The 22,757-nt window shown below is 35.8% G+C and overlaps 1 protein-coding gene across 1 annotated transcript in view; it reads right to left on the bottom strand.

Annotated features, from left to right (window-relative positions):
- The window catches only part of LOC124156470 (ras-related protein Rap-2c-like), a 122,967-nt gene extending 100,589 nt beyond the window's left edge, over positions 1-22,378 (bottom strand). Inside the window, exons 1-2 of the mRNA XM_046531076.1 lie at positions 22,287-22,378; positions 18,269-18,471 (exon numbers count right to left, since the gene is read on the bottom strand). Of these exons, the coding sequence (XP_046387032.1) occupies positions 18,269-18,471; positions 22,287-22,378 (295 nt within the window). The remainder of the gene's footprint in view (positions 1-18,268; positions 18,472-22,286) is intronic.
- Between the last annotated feature and the right edge of the window lie 379 nt (positions 22,379-22,757).

Below are 22,757 nucleotides of genomic sequence, written 5' to 3'. Positions count from 1 at the left end.
CAAATGCCTGCCGTAGGAACGTCAAGTTTCCTTTGGGCAAAATAAAAACAATTGGACGTGGAACAGCCAAAATCTTTTTCTTGAGCTAAAAAAATGCAGAAAAAGAGGAAGGCAAAAAATTCAAGAACTTTAATTTGCGAAATTTTCCGTGCGGACGTGACACCGGACGTGATATAATCCAACTTTCGTTGGATTATATCACGTCCGTTGCTTGGGTGTTGAGAAATAATTGTTGTTATGTAACTCATTTTTTAGAGTAATTAATGTAATAAAGAGAACAAAATAGATTACAGACATGTTTTAGCCCTAATAGTTGCATATTTTACCAAAATAAGTGTTTCTGCTTATTTCTAAATACTCTTTCTCTCTCCATGCCATTCTGAATGATGGTCGAAGTTCAGGCACCGACCCCTGCGAGTCTGTGATGAATTTCAATTGCCTTACGCAGTAAATCGGGGATAAATTTAGAACTCTCGTTATACTTCAGCTCCATAGTCCTGGCGTGAAAAAGTCGAGAATGACTTTGGAGAATAATTAAGGGCGATATTACAATAACCGCACATTTGAGGTAATATTAAGTAAGGAGATGAAAAAATTCGTAGAATACTTAGTTCTTTCCGAAAGTATTTTTTTATGGCCAGGATATGTGCAAGTAATAGCAAACCACCAGCTTGCATTTGCATGAAGCAGGAAGATGATTACTGCAGGTAATGGAACCATCGTTTTGTGATAAATTTTCATAGTTATTTTCGAACCTTAGCGAGTAAAGAAGTTTTATTGTTTAAATCGTTGCATGCTCTCCTACAACATATGTTTCCGGGTGTGAATAGGTATGTAATTAACTCTTTTTATAAAACTTAGTTATCCTTTACAATCACTATGTTTAATGGAATAAAATGTAATTATTTGCATTTATAATGCAATTTCAAATTTAAACCTATGTATTTTACTTCAGTCCACATTTTCCTCCCTCATTTAAAATTATAGCAGAGTATAATTTGAATTCTTGGATCTTTTAGGCACAACAGGAATGTTCTCATCCCCACAAAAAATAATAGAGTACACCGAGAGCAGGCATTCACTAGATGTTTTTGCTATAAAGGCATACCTCCCATACGAAAATTTATATCAAGGTATCTTATGAATTCGGTACAGGAGAGACGAGAAATATTCAATGTTTATATTTTTTGATTTCGACGTCTTATCACCAATCTGAGGCAATTCTCCCTGAACGAATTCCATCACATGCTATTTTTAATTTGCTTTCATGATTCTATTCATGATTACGTGAAAATATGCTATTTTCAGTCTATTTTCAAAACAAATAAATACAGTGGAAAGAAAATATATTTTCAAATTAAAAAAAAATTAAGGTTGTGAATGGAGAGGAATATGTACAATTTAAATTAAAGTGACGCTAATTATAAAAATACGTTTTAATTTTAACGATAAAAAAGAAAGAAGCGGAAAACAAACCTCAATGAAAAAATATTTGAATAGTCAATAAATGAGTTTTTGTAAAAATCAGTTTTTACTTTCCAATACGACAAGTTAAACATTCACTTTTTTCAAATGTGTGAAATTGGATGAATGCTGGTTTAATACGGTAGGCCCCATATTTTTCGTTTAATTAATACATGAGTTTTTAATTGCGTTTCATTAATTAGTAATATTGTATACAGAATTAAAAAAACAATCAGATTGGCTACTTTATATCATCATTATTTATACTCAGTGAGTGAGTGCAATCGTGGTCCCCGCAGGAATAGAAACCAGGTAGAGATTCGATAATAGTTCATGTTGTCTTGGGGTTTCCACTTCCTTATAAACACCAAATAAATTGAACCATGGAATTAAGAGAAATTAATTCAATTTTAACCTTACAGTAAATCTCCTTAGGAATTTTTTTGTTGACAGCATAAAGAATATTTTATGGTCTGTTCGCAGAATCTTATGTTCCCTACTGGACATTTACTGTAGTAGACTTCAGCTACTCGAGATTATGACGTGGACAGCTCAATTCCTTGCGCCGGTCCATTTCTCTGATGCAAAAAGTAATTGCTTAATCGCGTTCCCTTAACAAAATACGAAGATTGTCACCACTCAACCAAAACTAACAACCTCTTATTTTTTAAATGTTTTTTTGTATTAAAAACGGACAGCTTTATCGTCACCATATAGTGTGTTCCAAGGGAGCGAAGCAGACAATATATCTTGGCTTGCATAATTTATGAAAATTACTAATTAAAAAATCCACGTAATTCCTCGAAAAATGAATAATGTTAGCTCTATCTCTATTTATGTTTATATCTATCTCACTTTTACAAATTCTACATGCGTCCTCGGATAAAAAAAGATAATGAGGAACTTACACGAGTTGGGTGAAAACATAGCTCTTGCGTATACTCTATTGTATTATGTTATGCTCTGGAGTAATGGAGCAACTCATCCAATGGAAGACCCGTAAAATTTTCACTTAACTGATACGCCGGAAAAGCAACAAATCGTTCTTAATCTCAGAAATTGTTCTATAAATTTGGTGAAGATATTTTAAATTCATGTAATCGGCTATAGAACCGTCGAAATAAAAAAAAATCCATTAGAAAATATCCTCCAACTCTCACACCAAGCAAAATATTGTCGTAGATATTTATGGATATTGATTATTACGCTCAAGCAATTAACTGCGAATACTTTACCGAACGCTGGAATTCATAGACTGATACAACCATTTGAAATTCTTTCCCTCATACGTCGCAAATTCGGCATACGTAACTCAAAATGTAGTTTGGAAATAATTTTGTAAGTGTCACCATACTGTAAGAATGACTAATAATAATTATCGAACATCCACGAAAGTAATTTGTAAATTTTGCCAACGAAGTAAAATTGACAACACCTGCATATATATATAGATATTTGGATAGAGTTGAAAATCAGGCTGTTGTGACATATTTCTAACATCAATATTTTGGTGGATCAAATGCTCTAAAAATGAAAAAAACATTATTTTGGGAGATAAACAAGTTTAAAAGAACAGTAAGGTTCTAGTTCGCGTTTTACCCATCGATCACAGCGAATGAGAAATAATTAATTAGCGCGTTTCAGTTGAAAGCAACTCGTATTTCTGCATGGCTACCAACATTCCCATTTTAATTAGCACCACATTACATAATCCCTAATATCCCTCACGGTAAATGCGTGGTTAAAAAAGGCAAATTAGTAACATGCAGACTTGGATGGGGAAAGAAGATCTGGGAGAAAGGCTAAATTAATAAACCGAGGAACACGCTAATGTGAAAATCTTCCTCTGACGTGGGTTTATTGGGTTTGTGGTTTTATATCTCAGAGGACCTTGAAGGGAAGTTACATGTGAGAGCAATTTTTTCTCACATTCTTGTAAAATTTAACATAAAAAGTGAAGCAGCGTCAGTTTTTATACAGTTTTGCATAATCAACTTATTTTATTTATGTTCTTTTATCATCATTCGGTAAACATTAAAATTTCAACTTTTATGGAGGAAAATTATCCATTTTCGTTACACTTGTTCGTTATTTTTAAGGTAAATTTTACCAGCTCGGCAAAAACACCTTATATTCGTGTACGCAAGTTTCTTTTTAAAGATTTGAGTGACACTGGCATAGGCCTATTCCAATTAAAGTATTTTCTTTTCTGCCCCTTATATGCTATAAGTACTATGAATATGATTGTATATGATACACGTGTGAAACACTCATGTTGCATGACCTTTGCTAACAAATGTTCCATTGCTATTCTCGGAATAGAAATAATAAAATTAAAAATCATCATCTAAACCGGTATCTTCGAATGAAATAAAGAAAAAAAGAAAAATGCAATGTTTCAAATATTATACTTAACAGCTATGAAGCGTTAATGCTCCGCAAGACACATATGCTTGATGCCTTTGTAAATCAATAACCCGTACTGAATATAAAATATGATATATGCCGATAAAACTTATTAAACAACTAATCCGTCACGGTCAACAACGGCCGTCCTTTCAAAAATTTATTTTAAGATTGGTAATGTTTCTTTAACTATCGCAACTTTGTATATAGTCTCTCAGCCAAATAAAAATATAAAATAATGTGATAATAAGTCACATAATCTCTCCGACCTCGAGATTGCAAATATTTTCTACACCTTAAGTGTTTCATGGGGGAATGTTTAGGAGTCATTCCCAAAATAAGGCCCATAAGTCCATGGAAGGACCATGGTATGGCAATGACTGCTAAATTAGCTATAGCTATACCAACTGTGATTTCACCATTTCCACACGAACTATCCCTCAGCTCTGCATGTAAATATCGAATCTCATCTTGTCACCTCAAAATGTCAAACATTCCGCAATCTCCGCTTTCCCGGATTCCGACTACCTATTCAAATTATAAAACTGGTGCTTATTAATAAAATCATATTACAAATTAACACTTTGAAATATCCAATTGTGGAGTGAACGGTTTCTCCGGGGGATATAGTTAGCCATACAAGCTCAAATTTTAATGAAAACCAGAAAGAAATTAAAACATGCAGTTTATTCAATGCAACAAGGTCTATGAACGTTGGATGAAAAATACAACGGTTTCAGAAATCGAAGCAGCCGTATCTTCACGAAGACGAAATCTTCACGGCGCTTTAAAGCGCTGTGATGTATCCGGTGGCCTTGAATAGGACGTAAATTCGTTTGCCACTGAAATAATCAATCCTTGAATACTCAGCTCTGAAATTTCAAGGCACGTTTGAAATATGCTCTTGATATGATCCAGGTTACAATGAGTTCACTGGCGGTGGAGAACGGTGCGATATTTTAAAAATTCAAGTACATTGGGGAAAATATGTAGCTACCCTTAGTAATAGTAAGTAATAACTATAAGCAGTTCTGAGCTGTTTCAAATGAAAAGTATATGGAAAAGCGGAATTAAATTTTCTCCGCCAATATTTCAAAGGGAGGAGGCACAATAGGAATAGAAAAATGCACTCAAGCAATCAAACTTCATGGAAGTTTCAGCAATCATATTGAGAAGTGATACTAAAAGAAAGTATTACTCCCGCTCAACCGATAGTTTTTCGTAACTAATCATTTAATTATAACCAGGGATGCCGACTTACAAAAATATTGGGGGTGCCCAAACTAGGGATCTTGCCCCGGGAAATTTTTTAAGTAGTGAGTTTTAAGTTTTTTAAGCATTTTAGAAGTCATATGATCCACATTAGAACCCTGATAACTCGAATCTCGTTATCTGGACACTCCGGAGAAAATCAACAAGCCTGACACATTTTTTCCTCACACCCATAACGAATTTTTGAGGGGGCTCGGGCCCCCTCAAGCCCCATGGAGTCGGCGCCACTGATTACAACTTATGATGTATTCTGAAAATATTCAGGACAAGTACATAAAACATAAAATTTTCAGCATTTTCTGTAGTACAAATTTGAAAATCTTTGATTTTTCCTCAGAAGAAAATTTTTAGGACAAAAAAACGTTAATACGACAAACGAGAGGGGGACCGACATCATTCTTCTGTAGATATTGCTCTATAAGCAAGAAATTAAATCTTCAAATAGGTAAATACTCTCAAGCAATAGCTTAAAATAAGTAAGCGAGAAATAAGTATTATATGAGACTACGGTAATAAAAACTTTGACGAAGTGCATCTTATGAAGAATACGCTTTTCCTATTCACGTAATTCCATGGAAATTGAGTGAATTTCATTATTCCTGGTAAAACTAAACGCATGCACTTCGGTATGAGCATCATATCTTCTTGAGGTGCCGAATGAGTGAAAAATGTTCTCGATACATCCGGAGCGATGAGAGAGATTGTGAACCACACATTTTCTCTTCACGCAAGGCGCGACTCAGCGAAAAGACCCTCTAATGGCCGCCCTAGGATATCTCCCAAAGCCGTTAACGCAGGCTGCAAAGAATCAAGTGTATACTAAACTTGGCCTTGAGCTACCACGCGGAAGTCAGATGATAGATCCACAACTGCACCATCCTGGCGTTAGAAATAGGACTTTGAAACAGTGCTTCAGATAATCAGCTTTCCAATCCGTGATTCTGTGTAAATAAATATAACGATTAATACCATACCATAGTTGAACGGAGAGCGGAAGCTTTTGTTTTCCTCTGGCATAATTTGCAGCATAATAAATTCCAAGAGTAATGAGGTAATTATGTCATAATCCGGCTGATTTAACCGGAAGTCAAAGAAAGAATGGCTTGTTTAATTTCTTTACTCTTGATTATGTGCACGTACTAAAAATTTGAGTGTTTATAAAAGGCTCTTGCGAATAAAGAAGATATGTTACTCAAAGAAAGGGTTTCAGTTGCCAGCCCTCTAATAGTTTTTCTTTGATTACATATTGTCTATTCGTTTCTTCTACAAAGAAACGTATGTATATGCTATAGAGGAATAAACATATCAAAGAATAGAAAAGGACAATTGATGTGTGAGGATTGGGTGTAGAGAGAATGGAGAAGGCATGAAAAGTGGTGGACACAAATAAATATAGGTGACAACTCTTGCAAGAGCTGGGAAAAGACGGATCAATCAAAGGTAGGTGGAAGGAAGTATTGTAGGGCATGCGAACGCCAATTCAGCAGTTTTAGGCCGGAATACATACAGAACCGGGAGGATGAGAAGAGGGATGACTAGAATATATGGAGGATGAAGAAAACTAAAAAATACGTCTATCTAAGGAAGGAATTAATGATTAATGGGCGAAGTAAATATATTTTAACTCTCAATGTGCAATTTATTCCGTGAAATTCGCTTCATCGGTCACTATTTGAAAGTCTTTCAAATTAAAAAAAAAATATCCGAGGTGGTTTCATGTAGCTGAAGAAATAATTTATATTATTTTATAAAGCGCAAGCCATAAAAATATTAGTAGTATATGATTACTGTATTTACAACAATCACTTGCCTATTTTATGTAATATATTTTTCAGAGAGAATGTTGAATGAAATAAAGTTGAAAATTCGGCGTTGAAGGACAAATAAAGCAAGAAACGAGGCTAATATAATTTTAATAATCCATGCTGAATAATGAGGCAACAACCCGATCATTTATGAATCTATGATTACGGGCATTTATATTACGGAGAAAAGCAAGGGTATGATAATTACATGAATGAATGAGAATGAAATTCGTTATCTAATGGGAAAATGAATAACCATTTTTTTCATTTTGAAAAGGTGTTCCAGTCGACCGGCGCAGTTAACGAGATGTGAAGATATCCATTAAAAAATGAGAGGCAAGCCCAATATCTTTTCTCATAGGGGGAATTCCTTTGAAACTAGGGAAATTGAAAAAAAAACCTTCAATTTTATCAGTCCTGATCTCTAGGTTGAGAGGCGAATAGTTTGAGGTCTGGTATTGATAGCGAAATGCAATACTGTCAATTTGTCGAGGGCCATTGAAATTTTAGTAATTTTAGTACTATACTCACCTGATAGTCATTTCTCATGGGACTATCAAGCTCTACGAGATAAGGAAGAAACCATCATGATCATGCTTAAACAATTAGCTGCCAGGAATTTGTAGAAAAAATTAAAAGAATAGTTTAATTGAAATTTAGTTGATGGCAATGAAAAGTCATGACAAAATATTCCTCAACTTTGGTGTAGTGTAATTGTACTACTAATCATTGTAAAACTATGAACATTGTGAATGTCTCTTTACTTAAAAGCGTCTCTAAGTATGCTGACTTTGAAACTAGTAAAGGAGTAGATTAAAATGATTACTTTTTGTTGATTATAGTATATGCAGAGTTACCCATAATTTAAGTTAAAGAAGCCTAACTATGCTAACCTTTTTTATATACACAGAATTTCATAGCATCGTAAACAAATTATACATTTAAAGAGAAATAAATTTGTATAATCATTCAGTGAATGGCTAATGATTGCGTCAGAATATAAATATGGCATATATTACCTATCTTTATACATATTAATGAATACAATGTTTCTTTTCCATTTTTTTATAACGAAAGCAGTCAAATACAGCGTCCAATGATTCAGACATGAAAAATTCCGTGTACCCTAATCAAAATGAATGGATGCTTTTTATTTACGGCTATTTTGGACAAAAATGCCTTTTTGCTACAGCATTAAGTCTGCCAAAAAAATTATGACGACAGTATTCGTGAACGTAAAATTCTCATGTTATCTAAAGTCATCAACATGCAAAAATGTCAGTTATGACAACCTTGCGACCGTATTCCCAATAAGAGATTTTATGGCATTCAATAGTTAAAGATGATGTAGTTGGTAATTGTTGCTAAACCTCTATAGGGCAAAAAGTGATTTATGACGAATAGTATCCACTCAACCGTCGAAAAGGAGTTCCAGTCGACCGGCGCAGTTAACGAGATGTGTGGATTAAAAAAAAAATAAGAAGCAAACCCTTTATCTTTTCTCGTAGGGGGGGATTTTAAGTATTTACTATAAAAATATACAAACTTCTCAGGTCATATATTATTATAGTAAATAATCCACCACTGGGAGCGTTTAGTGTATTCTGCCTCATAAAGAGCTACCCACTCTTTTTAATCACCTTTCAGCAGCTATTTGGTGAGCTGTTGTCATTGAGGAATTCGAAATATCCCTTCGATCACGTCGAAGTGGCATACCGGCAACAATCAATCATGCGAACTCACTCGAGCATGAGGGTTTATTTGACGGAAAACCTCTCCCTCACAAAGGCAAGATGAACAGTTAGCGCCGCCTGCATAAGGCGCAGCCTGGCAGCGATGCGTTAGTAGATTTTTCCCTGACGTTCCCCATTATCTATCCTATTCTTTAACTTGGTTTTCTAAAAAATGAAATAGACCGGAGATATTGGAACAATTCTTGGCGAGATTGATGAAGCACCAAAATCCATGTTAATTGATTCATCTTATAATTATTGCAAGTAATCTACTTTAATGGTGGGTTTGAACGGAAAAACATTTACCACCTTAAAGCCTTGTTTACAAAACCATAACTTCGTGCAAATATAGAGTTTGAAAACACATAAAGAGGCTGGTTATTTCACAGCAACTTAAAATGGTGTGATTCGACTTAAGATCTATCTACCTCTATCTGTAAGAATTTTTATCTATGAGAAAAATCAAAATTCCCCATGAGATTAACCATCAGCAAGGAAGATATTTTATATCCATTAAATCAAATATTTAAGTTCTCTTAAATCGATTTTACGATTAATGCACAGTTGGTGATTGAGGGAATATGTCTTATATTTTTCTACTACTGCATGGTGAGCGAAAGTAGGCCAAGTTAAGTTGCTTTAAATGGGTCTATAACATCTCTTCAAAGGCTTCCAATCTCAGACTTTTTTTCTCCTTTGTTCGACTAACGACCTGTCTCCCTTCATCTTATCCATTTACCCTGTACTCCTCTAACCGGGTTATGCTTCTCATTTATTCCCATGAGAAAAGATTCCTCTGGATCAGAGATGGAACCACGGGTCTTTGAGTTTACGCAGATGACTGAGCTATACAGGTTTATTAGTTTCCCGTGGCAACCTCAGACAGAGGCTCATGGTGCTTTATGTTTGGCCCTCGCGGTCTATTTTTTTAAGATGGAGAGGCAAGCGAGAATAGTTCTCCTGGATGCCGCAACCTCAAGCCTGCGCGTGGGCCGCGCTTGGTGGTAAGTGATGCATTTGAAACCTACGCCATGACTGGTGGGTTCTTGGAAGTCTAACCTCCCTTGTATTGCAGTCTTGAATGAACAGCAAGGGCCATGAAGCTTAGTAAAGGCAATGAAGCCTATGCCTAAGGCCTTAAAGCTCAGTAAACTTGTCGCAAGAAGGTAGCGTAGTGGTCTGCGGTAAGACAATCGCAAATGGTTCTATTACGTAACCAGTGGCATTTTTTGCATTATAATGAATTTCAATTCCGATCAAGATGCAGGCTTAAAATATACCAGAAACCATCCATACTGGTTCAAATCTTATGCTCTATCAAAGCCATAAGAGTTCTTAGGACAAACATTAGAGGGTTTTTTCCACTATTAATTCCTTTTCTGTTTTTCTTGAGGTAAATTTCTAACCTCAACCAACCAATTATCTTGATGCTCCCGCACACTTCACGTTCCTCATCCACCTAATTTGCTTCCAGATTTTTATCACCATCAGATACAACTTATAATACTTATTTTTTGTTCCTAGGTCAAAGTTGGCTGCTACGTCAGTCGACCGTTAAGCTCGACTGCGGACATCGAATGCGAAGTACTTCGAATACTACGAGTGTAATGAGGTTTTTATTCGACCTATCAACGAATTTGAAGTAGGTAAACTTTGAACGCAGAAGGAATCGATGAATATGCATGTATCACAAGAGGAAAACTTTGATAAACCTAAGAATGCAACTAATCACAATTTGCAACTTAAGATTACAATTAATTGATTACAGATTCATTTCAAATTCCATTTTTTCATTTCTTTAAGTATTAAGGATCGATCGCAATCCGAAATTTTATTTAATTCCCACGAAAAGAATGGAGGAGGAGATGATAAAGTTTTTACCTTGCAGCCATCACTTCTTTTGCTTTCTTATCTCTGCTACCAATAAGTGCATTGACTCTCTTGAGACACCTCTGTATTGATAATAGCAGCGAGATTTCGTCATTGCCGACTGGTATTGCAATCAACATACTGTAGATAGCTAAATCAGGTTTAATAATAATACTAAACATCGTGCTACACCACCCACTACCGCTTAAAATGCGGTGCTTCAATTCCATCCCACCGTAAAATCGAGCAAAAGGGTCCCATATGTAATATTACATGAACAAGGTATCATCAAGTACCACACTAATTGTGTCGGAAACTTGAAATTAAGTAAAAAAAATCAAAATTGTAAACACAGCACCCTCACCTAAACAACGAAACAAATAAAAATCCCCCTATTTGAATCAATAAACTTTAATACAATTTCATATCCTTTACATAAACAAATAGCTAAAATTCTAAAATACTAGCCATTACGCCTTATTAAGGATATGCTAGTCCATCAAAATTCGCCTTGAACAACCCCATTATTTGTTTCTCTGAATACGTGACTCATGAGAATATTTTTCCTCAGACTTTCTAAGGTAGTTGAACGAAAGCCGATCGATATGTCATTGAACCTTTCATTACAAGTGTATTCGTGACTGATGAAGATCCTCAATAGATATCACAAAAGCCATGAAATATCTTATATCGTTTTCATCAGCCACCAGCAAATAGTCTTCTTGGTATACAAAAATGGCCTTCAATTATTTATTGAAAGAAAACGACACTCTGGCCAAGAAATTTATTTTGGTATTTGTGAATTTACAGCCACAAATCATGTAGAAATCATAATATGAATATTCTGATTCTAATAGTCGTATTAGAACAAAGAAAAATGATGTGCACATCATAATAGGTCAAACACGTGTAATAACGCCCTGCTCTCAAAGTGAATGCGTGAATGGATGTTTGCTCAAAATCTAGAATGTCACATGTTTGCTCAACATCTAAACTGTCACCTGCAGGAATTATCTAGGATTCAACGGAGATCATAAATAATTTTTTTTCTTGTCTTGACCTCTATTTATAAATGATCAAAATTCCTGAAGTTGAATCATTTGGCCAAAACTCCAGAAACTTTTGATCATATTATGAATAATCAATTATTTTCAACCGAAATTTTACTACTCTTTTACTTGAATGCAGTGATTCCTGCATAATCTCAGACACAAGGCCATCATGAGTAGTGACTTATGGGAGACATTTTAAAGCATAATTTGTCGTTTAAATTTGCTAGAATATTTGAATTTTATAAGCAATCATCAAGGTATTATCTTCTCACCAAATTTTTGTCAGTGTCTCAGGCAATACAATGGTATCTTATAGTCTGAGGTTTCAGGCGAGATGGAGTGGAAACGTGACATAATGAAAATGAAAAAGCAGGAGCAATTTCCACAATTTTTCCTAAAATTGTGGAAATTGCTCCTGCTTTTTCATTTTCACAATGGTATCTTTTTGGAGTAAATCTTTTTAAGAAACAGGATACACTTCTTTCTAATGGTCAGTATTTTTCCCTCAGTATCAATACAACAGAGAAGTTTAAAAAAAATACATAGTTTATTTCGATCAACAACGCTATTAGCTTGGTATACTTTCCTCATTGTATCCAACTCTTTAAATAATACTACCTAGGTTGCGCTTATTCATACAGGTGGAAGAATTCCCTTGCTTTAGATGGTTTAAAATCCCACAGATTGTCCTAGTATGACACAGTTAGTAATCAAAGAGATGAAATGTAAGCTGTGTAGTGTTTCATACGAATATCAAATAAAGCGGTGAACTTAATGTTTACTGAATTAACATGACTTCAAAGTAGCGGATATTACCTTTAAATATTTTCAGAATGAGCATATGCATCACTAACGCGTAAAATATTTATTATTTGATGTATGCTTCGACCATCTTTTATCACATATACTGCCCGGGCGGATAAAAGTTTTCAAATAGCACATATAGATTCCAAGCCCTTGAAGTTTAAATTTCAAAAACTTGATAAGGAAAAAATTGAAATGACCGTGAAATTCACTGAATTTTTGCATCATTCACACCCATTCCTCAAGTTTCCCATCGTTCTAAAAATTGGGTTTCCTGTTTCAACCGCACAAAGGTCCTCCACTAAACGGTCATAAGCTCCCACACCATCAGAGCAGCCCCTTATAAATATTCAATAACACGTACCCATTTCTTCAGATTTTTTTCTATTTACGGGCCTTCCCGTAAACACGTTTTCCTTTGATCTTCCACTCGCGAGAGATTTCTTCCTCGTTTAAGCTCTTCCAAAAAGGGAGTATAAGTTTTTTTTCCCACTCAAATTAATTTCGCATCACCGTCTAGAGGCATGGCGGGCTTGAATTCCACTCAGGAAACTCTCGCGGGTACGCAAACGGAAGCTATCCGGACTTCCCCCGCCCGGAGTCACTGGATCCTCCCGAGGTTGAAATTTCTCGTGAAATGCCGCGGGCGTGACTTGGGGCGTGGCTCAAGTGAACAGATTTCCACTCCTTCGTCAGAAAAAGGGGACGATGGGCGAGGAAGTAACCGAGCGAAAAAAAAACTTGTCGCCAATGTTCAATTCCAACCTCATACAAATGGCCTCTTCAACCAACTTTTCTACGAGCCTATCCTACGTATTTAATTCTTCTAGTTTTAATGTTTTCATGTTTCAATTGAATAATATTTAAAAAATATGGCCAACCATTACAAAAAAATAAATCGATTTCTTTTTCTTGACGCCAATTGTTTAATGATGGTTAATGTCTCTTAGTATTGGCCTGAGAATGGCATGCAAAATTGTTTGACAATGTTTCGGTATATGGCTTATATCTTCTTCAGAGCTATGAATTATAATGATTACAATAGTTTCATTTGTTTATCTATTTAATTTGTCAATTTATTCCAAACATTATAATACATCGCAATGAAGAAGATGTAAGAAATATATCAAAACGATGGCAAACAATTTTGCATATCATTCTCAGACCTATACTCCGAGCCATCATTAAGAAGTAATAAATTAAAAAAGTGCCAAAGGAAAAGAAAACACAACATAATATTAAAAATTGCTGCTTTCATTGGAAAAAATAATAAAATCATTGAGGAAAAAGAAATAAAAGGACAAATTATCATAGAATATGTAAAAAAATTACATTTGAATTTCTGCTAATAATGTGAATGTATCAATGATTTCAATTTAGTATTTTAGTTTCTGCTGTCACTAACAACACACCACACAAATAGCGCAAGCAGATGCGGACAATATTTGTGTATTGCTAACTGGCAGGTTGTGGTGAACTTGGCTTACCGGGACGGTGGAAACGTGCCTACGGCGCTTCAATTGTTTTGGAATAATTCACCGCTGTCCCTCATTTGCGCTAAAATTAACCTTTTTTCATCCATGTCGGGACGATGTGATGAGATATTTTCTTCAATTCGTTATATTTTCCTTTTTTCAAATATTTGGAAAATTTATTTAATAAATATTTATTTAGCTTTTAGAATCATTCCTTTATTTTATATTACAATTTATCGTTGAGGTCAGGTACAGTTCCGATTGGTACTACCAATTCAAAATGAAGACCCGTAGCCTTCTCTCTAGATTAGCCACTAATCATACATCTACAGATGACAGGGATAATCTTAGCCTTACAAGGTAAGTCCATCTAGTTTCACCACCAGATCTCTTTCAAATTTTGCTGGGTGATAGGAAATGTATACCCATGAGTATTAGTACTGGCTTCAGCCACCAACACCCAATATTTTTCGAGATATTAGCCACGAAGGTACAGGAAAACACCTTAATTTATACAAACCGTATCGTAAAATTCAGAATAAAAAATATGCTTCCCATCGAGAAAATTAGACCTGCATATTCCGTTTCTAGAATGAAGAGCAGTATATTGTGTTCTGAGGGTGCATAACTTTTCCGGTACTTTTTCTCGATGATATCTCGAACAGTAGTAAGCGTTGGTGGCTGAAACAAAAACTACACCTCATGTGTATCCATTTCCTATCCCCTAGCAAAATTTGAACGAGATCTGGTGGTGATACTTGAGGGACTTCCCATGTCAGATGTATTCTAGTTCAGGCCAAACAGCTTGCATAACAAAATAAAAAATAAGGTGGTTGAGGCAACAAATTTCAATCCTATAATAGCCTTGGGATAAATTCATGAATTTGCATAGCTGGTACTTTTTTCAGAATCTTCATCTCTTGAAAAGTGGTCATTTGTAAGAGCACAATGTCTTTATAAAATCCAAATATTGTAGAAAGGGAAAAATATACATGAAAAGAGCGAACAACTTTTTCAGGATATAACTGACACTACGCAAGTAGTTACAGATATTTTACCTACTTGAATATAAAGCGGTCAACAAAAGAAATGTAGTAATCAGAAAGTGATCAAAACTGAAAGCGCTAGAACTCATATGTATTTCAGTGAATGAACTATATGCTATTAAAATTATAAACAGTCAAAAAAGTATTACGCTGAGAACACGAGGGTTAAGGCAAATAGGAAATGATAAAATAAATCAATTATCCTTTCAAGGTTTTATTCTTGTCAACCTATGAAAGATGAAGACGCAAAGTGGCGTTCCTATAGTTCTTTTCTTTTTGATATCTCATAAAATGTATCCGATTGCCGGTTCCCTCAAGGCAGCGTTTTTATCCCCTCCGTAGTCTTTCCAAATTCTTAGAAAATGGCAAAGGTCAGATTAGTAGATATTTTAAGTCTGAAATTGACGACCTAAAATTTAATATTTGTAACACCTCATCTTCCCAGCAGAAGGGAAGAAATTTCGTGATTTGCACAAAGGGCCCTTTAAAGTACTTCAATAACGAGGACAAAACCTGCCCTCTCCTGAAAAATCTCCTTAATGCCAAACACACGAGCGATTTTGCGCCAAACATTTTCCACAGAGTATCCGAAGGTCTGATAATGGAACTGGAACAAATTGAAATTTAAAAAATTCGTTGTAGATTCTAACACATTCATTTGCAACGAACATCTATTTCAAAAACTCCTTTCTGAGTCACTATATTCATATGAAACAAAATTTTAAAAGTAAACGTCCTATGTCAACCCTACCCATCATATCCTAGCCTTAATCCAGACATGACTTTTGCTTGACGTTTTTTTTAACTTTTAAAGGAAAATAGTAGAACAATTCCCAGCAATATAATTTTTTTATTCATATTTTAAGTCTAAATATTAATTACTAATTTATTTTACATCTCATTAAGTTCTTCTTTTGCATAATTTAGATGCACGCGTTATTTTCACGATTATTTATTTATAAAAACCATGCGTGTCTAGGTTTACACAATACTCAATCAAAAACAAACAATAATTCTCTACTGTAACTGTAGGTAACTGATAATTCATCTTAATGGTGAAACATTAAAAAATATTAAAGTTTAATAGAAAAGTACGAATGTAAATGTAAATAAATTCGGCGAAGTGAAGCCGGACCCTTCTAAACATACGCTTAAAAATACTATGTATGTGTTAAATGGAATGCATGGTTTTCAAATGGCTAGAAGTAGTTATCTGTATCGCAGGAACCTGTGCGCTGCGACAATTACATTTTATGGACACGTTTTAAAAAATGCGTATTAAGCGCAGGCAACGCCAATTTCACGATGTTCAATTAGTTTTATGTGCAATTCCCATGTGAAAGCGTCAAATTTCCTTGATTATGGCGAAATGAATTACTGTACTACGTTGCGCAGGTTTAAATGCTCTTTACGGTACAAAATCGGTTTCGAACTCTTGAAATATTACTCATGATTAATAGAAATTAGTTTAAAATTTCATTAGTCGCCTAATTTTATTTGATTTATTTTAAGGTCAAACTGGCAACTAAAAATTTAAAACTTAGAAGTAAAACTGTAATTGAGCAGGCAACAACTTGATTTATCTCCAGCATTTAAGCAATTATTCTACTTTATAACGTGAAGCAGTAGCATGACCCTTTATCACACAAGTTTTAGACCAAAATATATTGTTGTGATATGGGTGTAAAAATGCGTAATGAGTGAAATAACGCCGTACACTGAAATATGTTATGCTGCAGAAATATTTATAAATATTAATGGTTGTGGCATGTATTTCGGACATTAGGGTGGTTCGGAAAAAGTGATTTAAAAAAATCCATATGGCCCAATGAAATAAAGTTGTGGGACTGATCAAATATAAGGCCTAAAAACTTTGAGACCTCTAGGTGAATCCTTGACTCCATCTCATCGGCTATCAATAGGGGGGAGGGCACAAATCGACTAATTTAATGTTGACACACAACACCACATTGTATAATCACTGCCAAAGATTCCGTTCATGGTGATAATTTCACAAGATAACTTTTGGCAGCACCCAGAAAGAATTTTTATACAGATACCTCAACTTTCCATCGAAGGCAATTTATCCCTAGTGTTCCCTATGCTTCAGCCACTCTACGTTCACGGTAGTCGTCCCACCCCGTCTCTCCTTAAACCTGTCTGCCTCATTTGACCCCGTTTCGTGCCGTACCGTGTTTAAACCCGGACTCAACGGCAAAGCGTCTCAACGTCACGTCATGACTCGCGGGGAACGCCGCTTTTCCGGATTTTAAGAGTAACCTTGCATGCAAAATCCCGCCTTTCCGTTATTCGAGTTGTGAGTTACGAACCGGTGTGATTAGTTGAAGCCGTATTTGTGGTGGTGCATTCGCCGTTGGCTTGGGTAATTATGCTCCACGGAATCAAGGAAAATTTTCCCCTCGGGTCAGATGCAGATAATGCTTCCAGCGATGAATTGTTGGCAAATACCGTTTGGATTGAACTCAATGGCGGCAAAGGGCATTAAGGATCACATTTTCTCGAAATATTCCTTTGGCTCCTCGGGTTACTGTTGCTTAAAAGAGGCTTAGTGGTGGTAATCTCGTCTTTTAGGAAGGAGAGTATTAGGAGGATTTATTTGTAATAGCATTGTCATCTTCATGGCACCTAATTGAATGGTATTCGTTAAATGCATTGCTTCACGTTGCTGAAACAAATTAAGATGTACCTAGATGACCCATTAATGAGCCAATTATAGGATTCAGAGATTGTAGTGATGCTAATTTGGAATCGAATCAATAATGATAATACTATAAAATTCTGAATGCAATGAAAATTAATTTAAAATAATGTTATTTTTTAGCCATCGATGCGTAAGTTTCATTAAGTTTTTGAAGTCTTTCACGGTTAATTATTTACTGTGGAAAGCAACCCTCTCCTCATTTTCTGAGAGAGTTTTATAAAAAACAACATATTATTTAAGCACTGCCCTCAGTTAAGTTAGATTCGTAATCATCAGGTTTAACACAAATTTTAATTACCCTCAGGGTAGAAAATGCTAGAGCCAGCAATAGATATTCGAGGAAGAGTTTTTTTTTTCCTTTATAGATGCATATTTCAAATATTCTACACTAAATCTTGCCTGCCGCACCAACTTTTCTTTTCTAGGATCAAGGTTTTTTTTCCGCTCTCACACCTTGACGTGTTGTGATCAATGGGGTCAACCTTCACCCAGCCACTAACTTGATTTGATTACCCGATGGCTCATATTCGCTTTATTACTAATTTCATAGAGTGAAAATATTCTATACAGAAAGAAGAAATTTTTCTAAGCTAAGGGATTTCTTAATGGGATGAACTCACCGAGGGAGGCGTCGTAGGCGCACATGTACTCGGATGTGGTGAACTGCGTGGTGAGCGCCGTCTTGCCCACTCCCGAAGCCCCCAGCATGACCACCCGGTATGAGGCGGGCTCCACGCCGAAGCCGTCGTCACCACGCTCCGGGAAGCTGTCCGTGTCCTCCCCGATGCTCCCGTTGGTCGTCGTCGTGCATTGAGACGCCGAACTGCGAGGAGAAATGGAGGATAAATTAAGAAACTGATTAAGTGATTTTTCATGGCAATTGTATTTTTTTAAATCTATTAGCTCATGCGTGTAATAGAGAAATGATTACTTTTGCGAATATGATCACCGCTTTGTGATTCATTTTCAAAATTATACGCGGGTCTCAGCGAATAAGAAAGTTTCATCGTAAAAAATGTTGCATGATCTCCGGTATCATATGATTCCATTTGTTTCTGGAAGTAAAAAGGTTGGCATATGCTATTAACTAATTCAGCAAAACAATCGTCTTTTACAAATTGAGAAAGACTGAGAACACTACTTCGCAAAAGAAAGATTTTTTATCCATAAAATTATGAATAACTTCATTTGAATGAGCAAAATGCTGTTTGAAAATTTTTATGCAAAGTATGAAATGAAATTTGCCCTAAGTTTTGTCCAAAATTGCTGCAAAATGGCTAATTAAAGAGTCTGATATAGAGTTTAGCCCTTAATGATGAGGGGCAGTGGACGCTGAAGAAAGAGGACGAAAAAGGACTAGAGGTTTTTGAGATGCGGGAGTGAAAGAGGTTAGAAAGGGTGAAGCGAACGGAGAAGAAGTACAATGGAATAATAGACTTAGAGGTCGAAAGAGGAAAAGCCTAGAGGAGATACGTAGGCGAAAGAGCGTTTGTATGAAGCACAAATTTAGCGTAGAGGGGAATGTTTTATGCCATGCTGGAGGGTAGAGTGTTTGAGCAACTGGTAAGGAGGAGGAAGATAATAGAATGAATAGATATAATGAAATAGAATAGACCCTACTGGGAATTGAAAAGGGAAGGTCAATTGGAGAATTTATGATTAAATATGGATATGGTTTTCTAATTGAATCATTGAACATTTATGATCCTACAATAAAAAAGTGAAATAGAGCTACTTAAGCAGACAATAAATAAGTCAATGTACCCCCAGGAAAATTAATTAAAAGATTACCACGGTTAATTTCCTATCCCAATATTATCCCAATTATAACATTGAACATATATACCGACAGTAAAAAGTAAAATAAAAATACTTAGGTAAGTACACAATAAATGCGTTCAGATATTTCCCCGACAAATTAATTATAAATAGCCACAGTTTATTTTCTATCCCATTCGAATTTAATAAAAACAAAGGAACAATAATGATTGATACGGTTTACGGGTATGGTATTAAATCACGACTTCTCACACCGCGAGAAGCATTTTCTCGCAGGTCAAGCGCCAGTCGAGAAGTTTAATCAAACCGCCGCCGCCGCCGTAAACACCTTTCCACTCTCGTTATCTGTCGATTCCGTCGGCGAGGCCTTTAGACACGCAATGCCTTTGCTTGCAAAATCTTGAATCATCAGGAAAATGAACGCGAGGCACGACCGGAATGGAGGTCGGCGCATGAACGTAGACTAATTAATGAGGGCACTTGGCGCGGAGTTGAAAGGGGATTCGCCATGATAATTTTATCTCTCCGCCACTCCAGCGAAGGGGACCAGGGGGAAAGTGAGGAGATCGGAGACAAGGAGCAGCTACTCTTCTCTTACCCTCCGGCTTCACCTGAGTCCAAGATCAACGATCCAGCACACAGAAGCCCCCCACATCCCTTTCCTCACTAATGACAGGAGAGATACCCACGGTCTCAGAAGGACAACTTCGACCCGGAGAGAAGGTTGTCTATCATCCGTTGACAACTACAATTCGTAAGGTATGGCATTTGGAGGAGACAACCGATAGGCTAAGATCGTATTATCAATGAAAACACTTCGTGACTTCAACAATATATTTTTTTACCAGTTTTGGCTGTCACGCCATTATTAGTAATTTAAATACCATTCGATTAAATAGATAGGTATTTATGTACATACTTGATAATGGCGTGGCAGCCGAAACCATTAGTAATTTTTAAAATAAATTTTGGAAGTCACGAAGTGTTTTAATTCTAATATGGAGCCCTTTCACCTCGTTCAAGCTTCATGTTTCGATTTTAGCCGAGATAATTTCCTCCACTATGGAAGGGTAAGGGTTTGAGAGAAACCCGAAGTTGGAATAAGCAAAATCTTTACGAAACGCGCCAAGTGGACCACGCCTTACCGTTCCATTTGACGAATGAGGCGTATCAGTAGAAATGCCCTCCACAAGGCACTACAGAAGGAATCGTGTCACTCAAGTAGTCTCGTAATAGTACCTGCAACAGCCGGGTTTTGAATCCGGATCTACCGGGTGAGAAGTCAGTGCTCTATGCAAAACATCCATCCGATCCCTCCCCTAAATTTGTGACTCCAAAAAATACTAACAAGTAAAGCAAACAGAGATAAATTGCTTAAATGTATATGTGTCGTATTTCAGTCACACCATCTAGAATTTTAGCTGATAATGACTGAGATAGTGAGGTACTAATACAGTCACAATCATTTAGATATATTCTAATTTTTAAAATGAAAATGGTATAATTTAAGGTTATTCTTACTATTAAAATGATAACATGATAATACAGCAGTGATGGAACAAATAATACTCGATATAATGTATAATGGCATAAAAAATATTTCAAGCTATAATCAAAGTATCCGTTTTCCCGATTTAATATTATAAAACAGGGAAATACTCTACAGCTGAAAGTGTGTAGCTGCTTAAGCCAATTAATTGCACAGAGTTATTAATCAGCCATTTTATGAAAATACCAGGGTAACCATTCAAACTGATTGTTTTCCCAGTTGTAATTGACTACACAAATAGAGATTAAACCAGCTGAATAGGCTAATTTACACCGTAGTATTTCCTGGCTATTCGATAAAGTTCTGGCTCCCCTGAATAGAAGGATAGTTTTCAGTAAATCATCAAACGCGGAAGATCCCGTGGATGATATAATTAAAAAGAATACGAATATTGCTCTTGGAATTTAAGGAAAACAGTCCTCTTATTATTTTTCGGATCGACATTTCTAATAGCTTGAAGTTTAATTTCGATCAGAAACTGCAATCAATATGTCCAAGAAAATGAACAAAATTATTCACCATATTCTCTTTTTCAAGCAAGTTTTTCCAGAGCGATATTACGCTTGTAAAAACTGAAACCAAAATTTTGTTTCCTGATGGTTATGATTACCAGGAAAAGCCATTTATTATTCTTTATTTTTACTATTTATTTTTAGATCAAGTAAACTTTCTCTCAAATTGCGCATGAAAATTGCTCAAAATGGATGAAATGGGATAAATTAACTGCAGAAATCATCGATGAATATATATTTTTTCGCTTCACATAATATGTAGGAATGGCATTTGGGGACCTTACTACTAGAAGTTTCGATCTGATGTTGATATAACCGTAATGAATAAGATATTTTCAATAGTTATTTAAATAGCATTGCAGCCAATTTATCTAACTCAAGATAAATCGGACACAAAATAACCACAGAAGCGGCTCCAGGTTTTGAAATTTCATGCTGGAATTAAGTTTTCTATCGGTGTAATGATAAACTGTGATACATCGAAACAGCAGAAGAGGTGTTTGCTCGGTATTTGAATAGATTCACGGAACGAACCTCCTGAAAACCACTTGTCTAATGACACTAGTGCATTAATTTTTATTCTCAATCACAATTTTTGACAATCGGCAAGGTCGAGATATTTCCAAGATCGTCTTCTCTCTTGCTCATTCCAGCGATGTAATTAAGAGATGCAATGTTACAAAGATAACTTTGCCAGAAATAATCCTCCTAACACGTTATGAGAGAGCCACTACTCCATCGAAATAAATATATATTGAATGGTTGGTGTCGTAGATTTCTACGACACCGACTGCTTACTGCATCCACCTGTGGCCATTTTTAGCCATCTGGCGCCATTTGGCTTCCAGACGAGCACTCGGGTCGTAGAGGAGATGAGTGCCAGCTATCATTCTTATGTCTTCTAAAACATGACTCAAGTGAAAGGCGAAACGATCAAGGACAATCATTACTGTGACTAAACCATGAGTCGCTAACTGCAGAAAGGCATCATGTCCAGGTTGGACGATTCCACTTTTTTCCCTTTAAGGTGTCGGTGCAAGACTAAACGTTTTCCACTAAGAGGAAACATGTCATGCTAATTACACCAAGTGGACAAGTTTTCTTCTATTAGGAAACGTTGAGTCCTTGCAGAAACTCAAACAAGAAATGAGAAAAATCGTCCAACTTGGACATGATGCCTTTCTGCAGTTAGCGACTCAAAAATGAAATCGTTACATTCATTCTATAAGCACGTCTATGAATGAGTTAAGAAAGCATTCTTTCCAATTG

This window comes from Ischnura elegans, chromosome 1 (genome assembly GCF_921293095.1).
Source record: "Ischnura elegans chromosome 1, ioIscEleg1.1, whole genome shotgun sequence".
Lineage (NCBI taxonomy): Eukaryota > Metazoa > Arthropoda > Insecta > Odonata > Coenagrionidae > Ischnura > Ischnura elegans.
The sequence above is the reverse complement of the archived record's forward strand: the minus strand, read 5'-3'. Positions and strand labels throughout refer to the sequence as shown.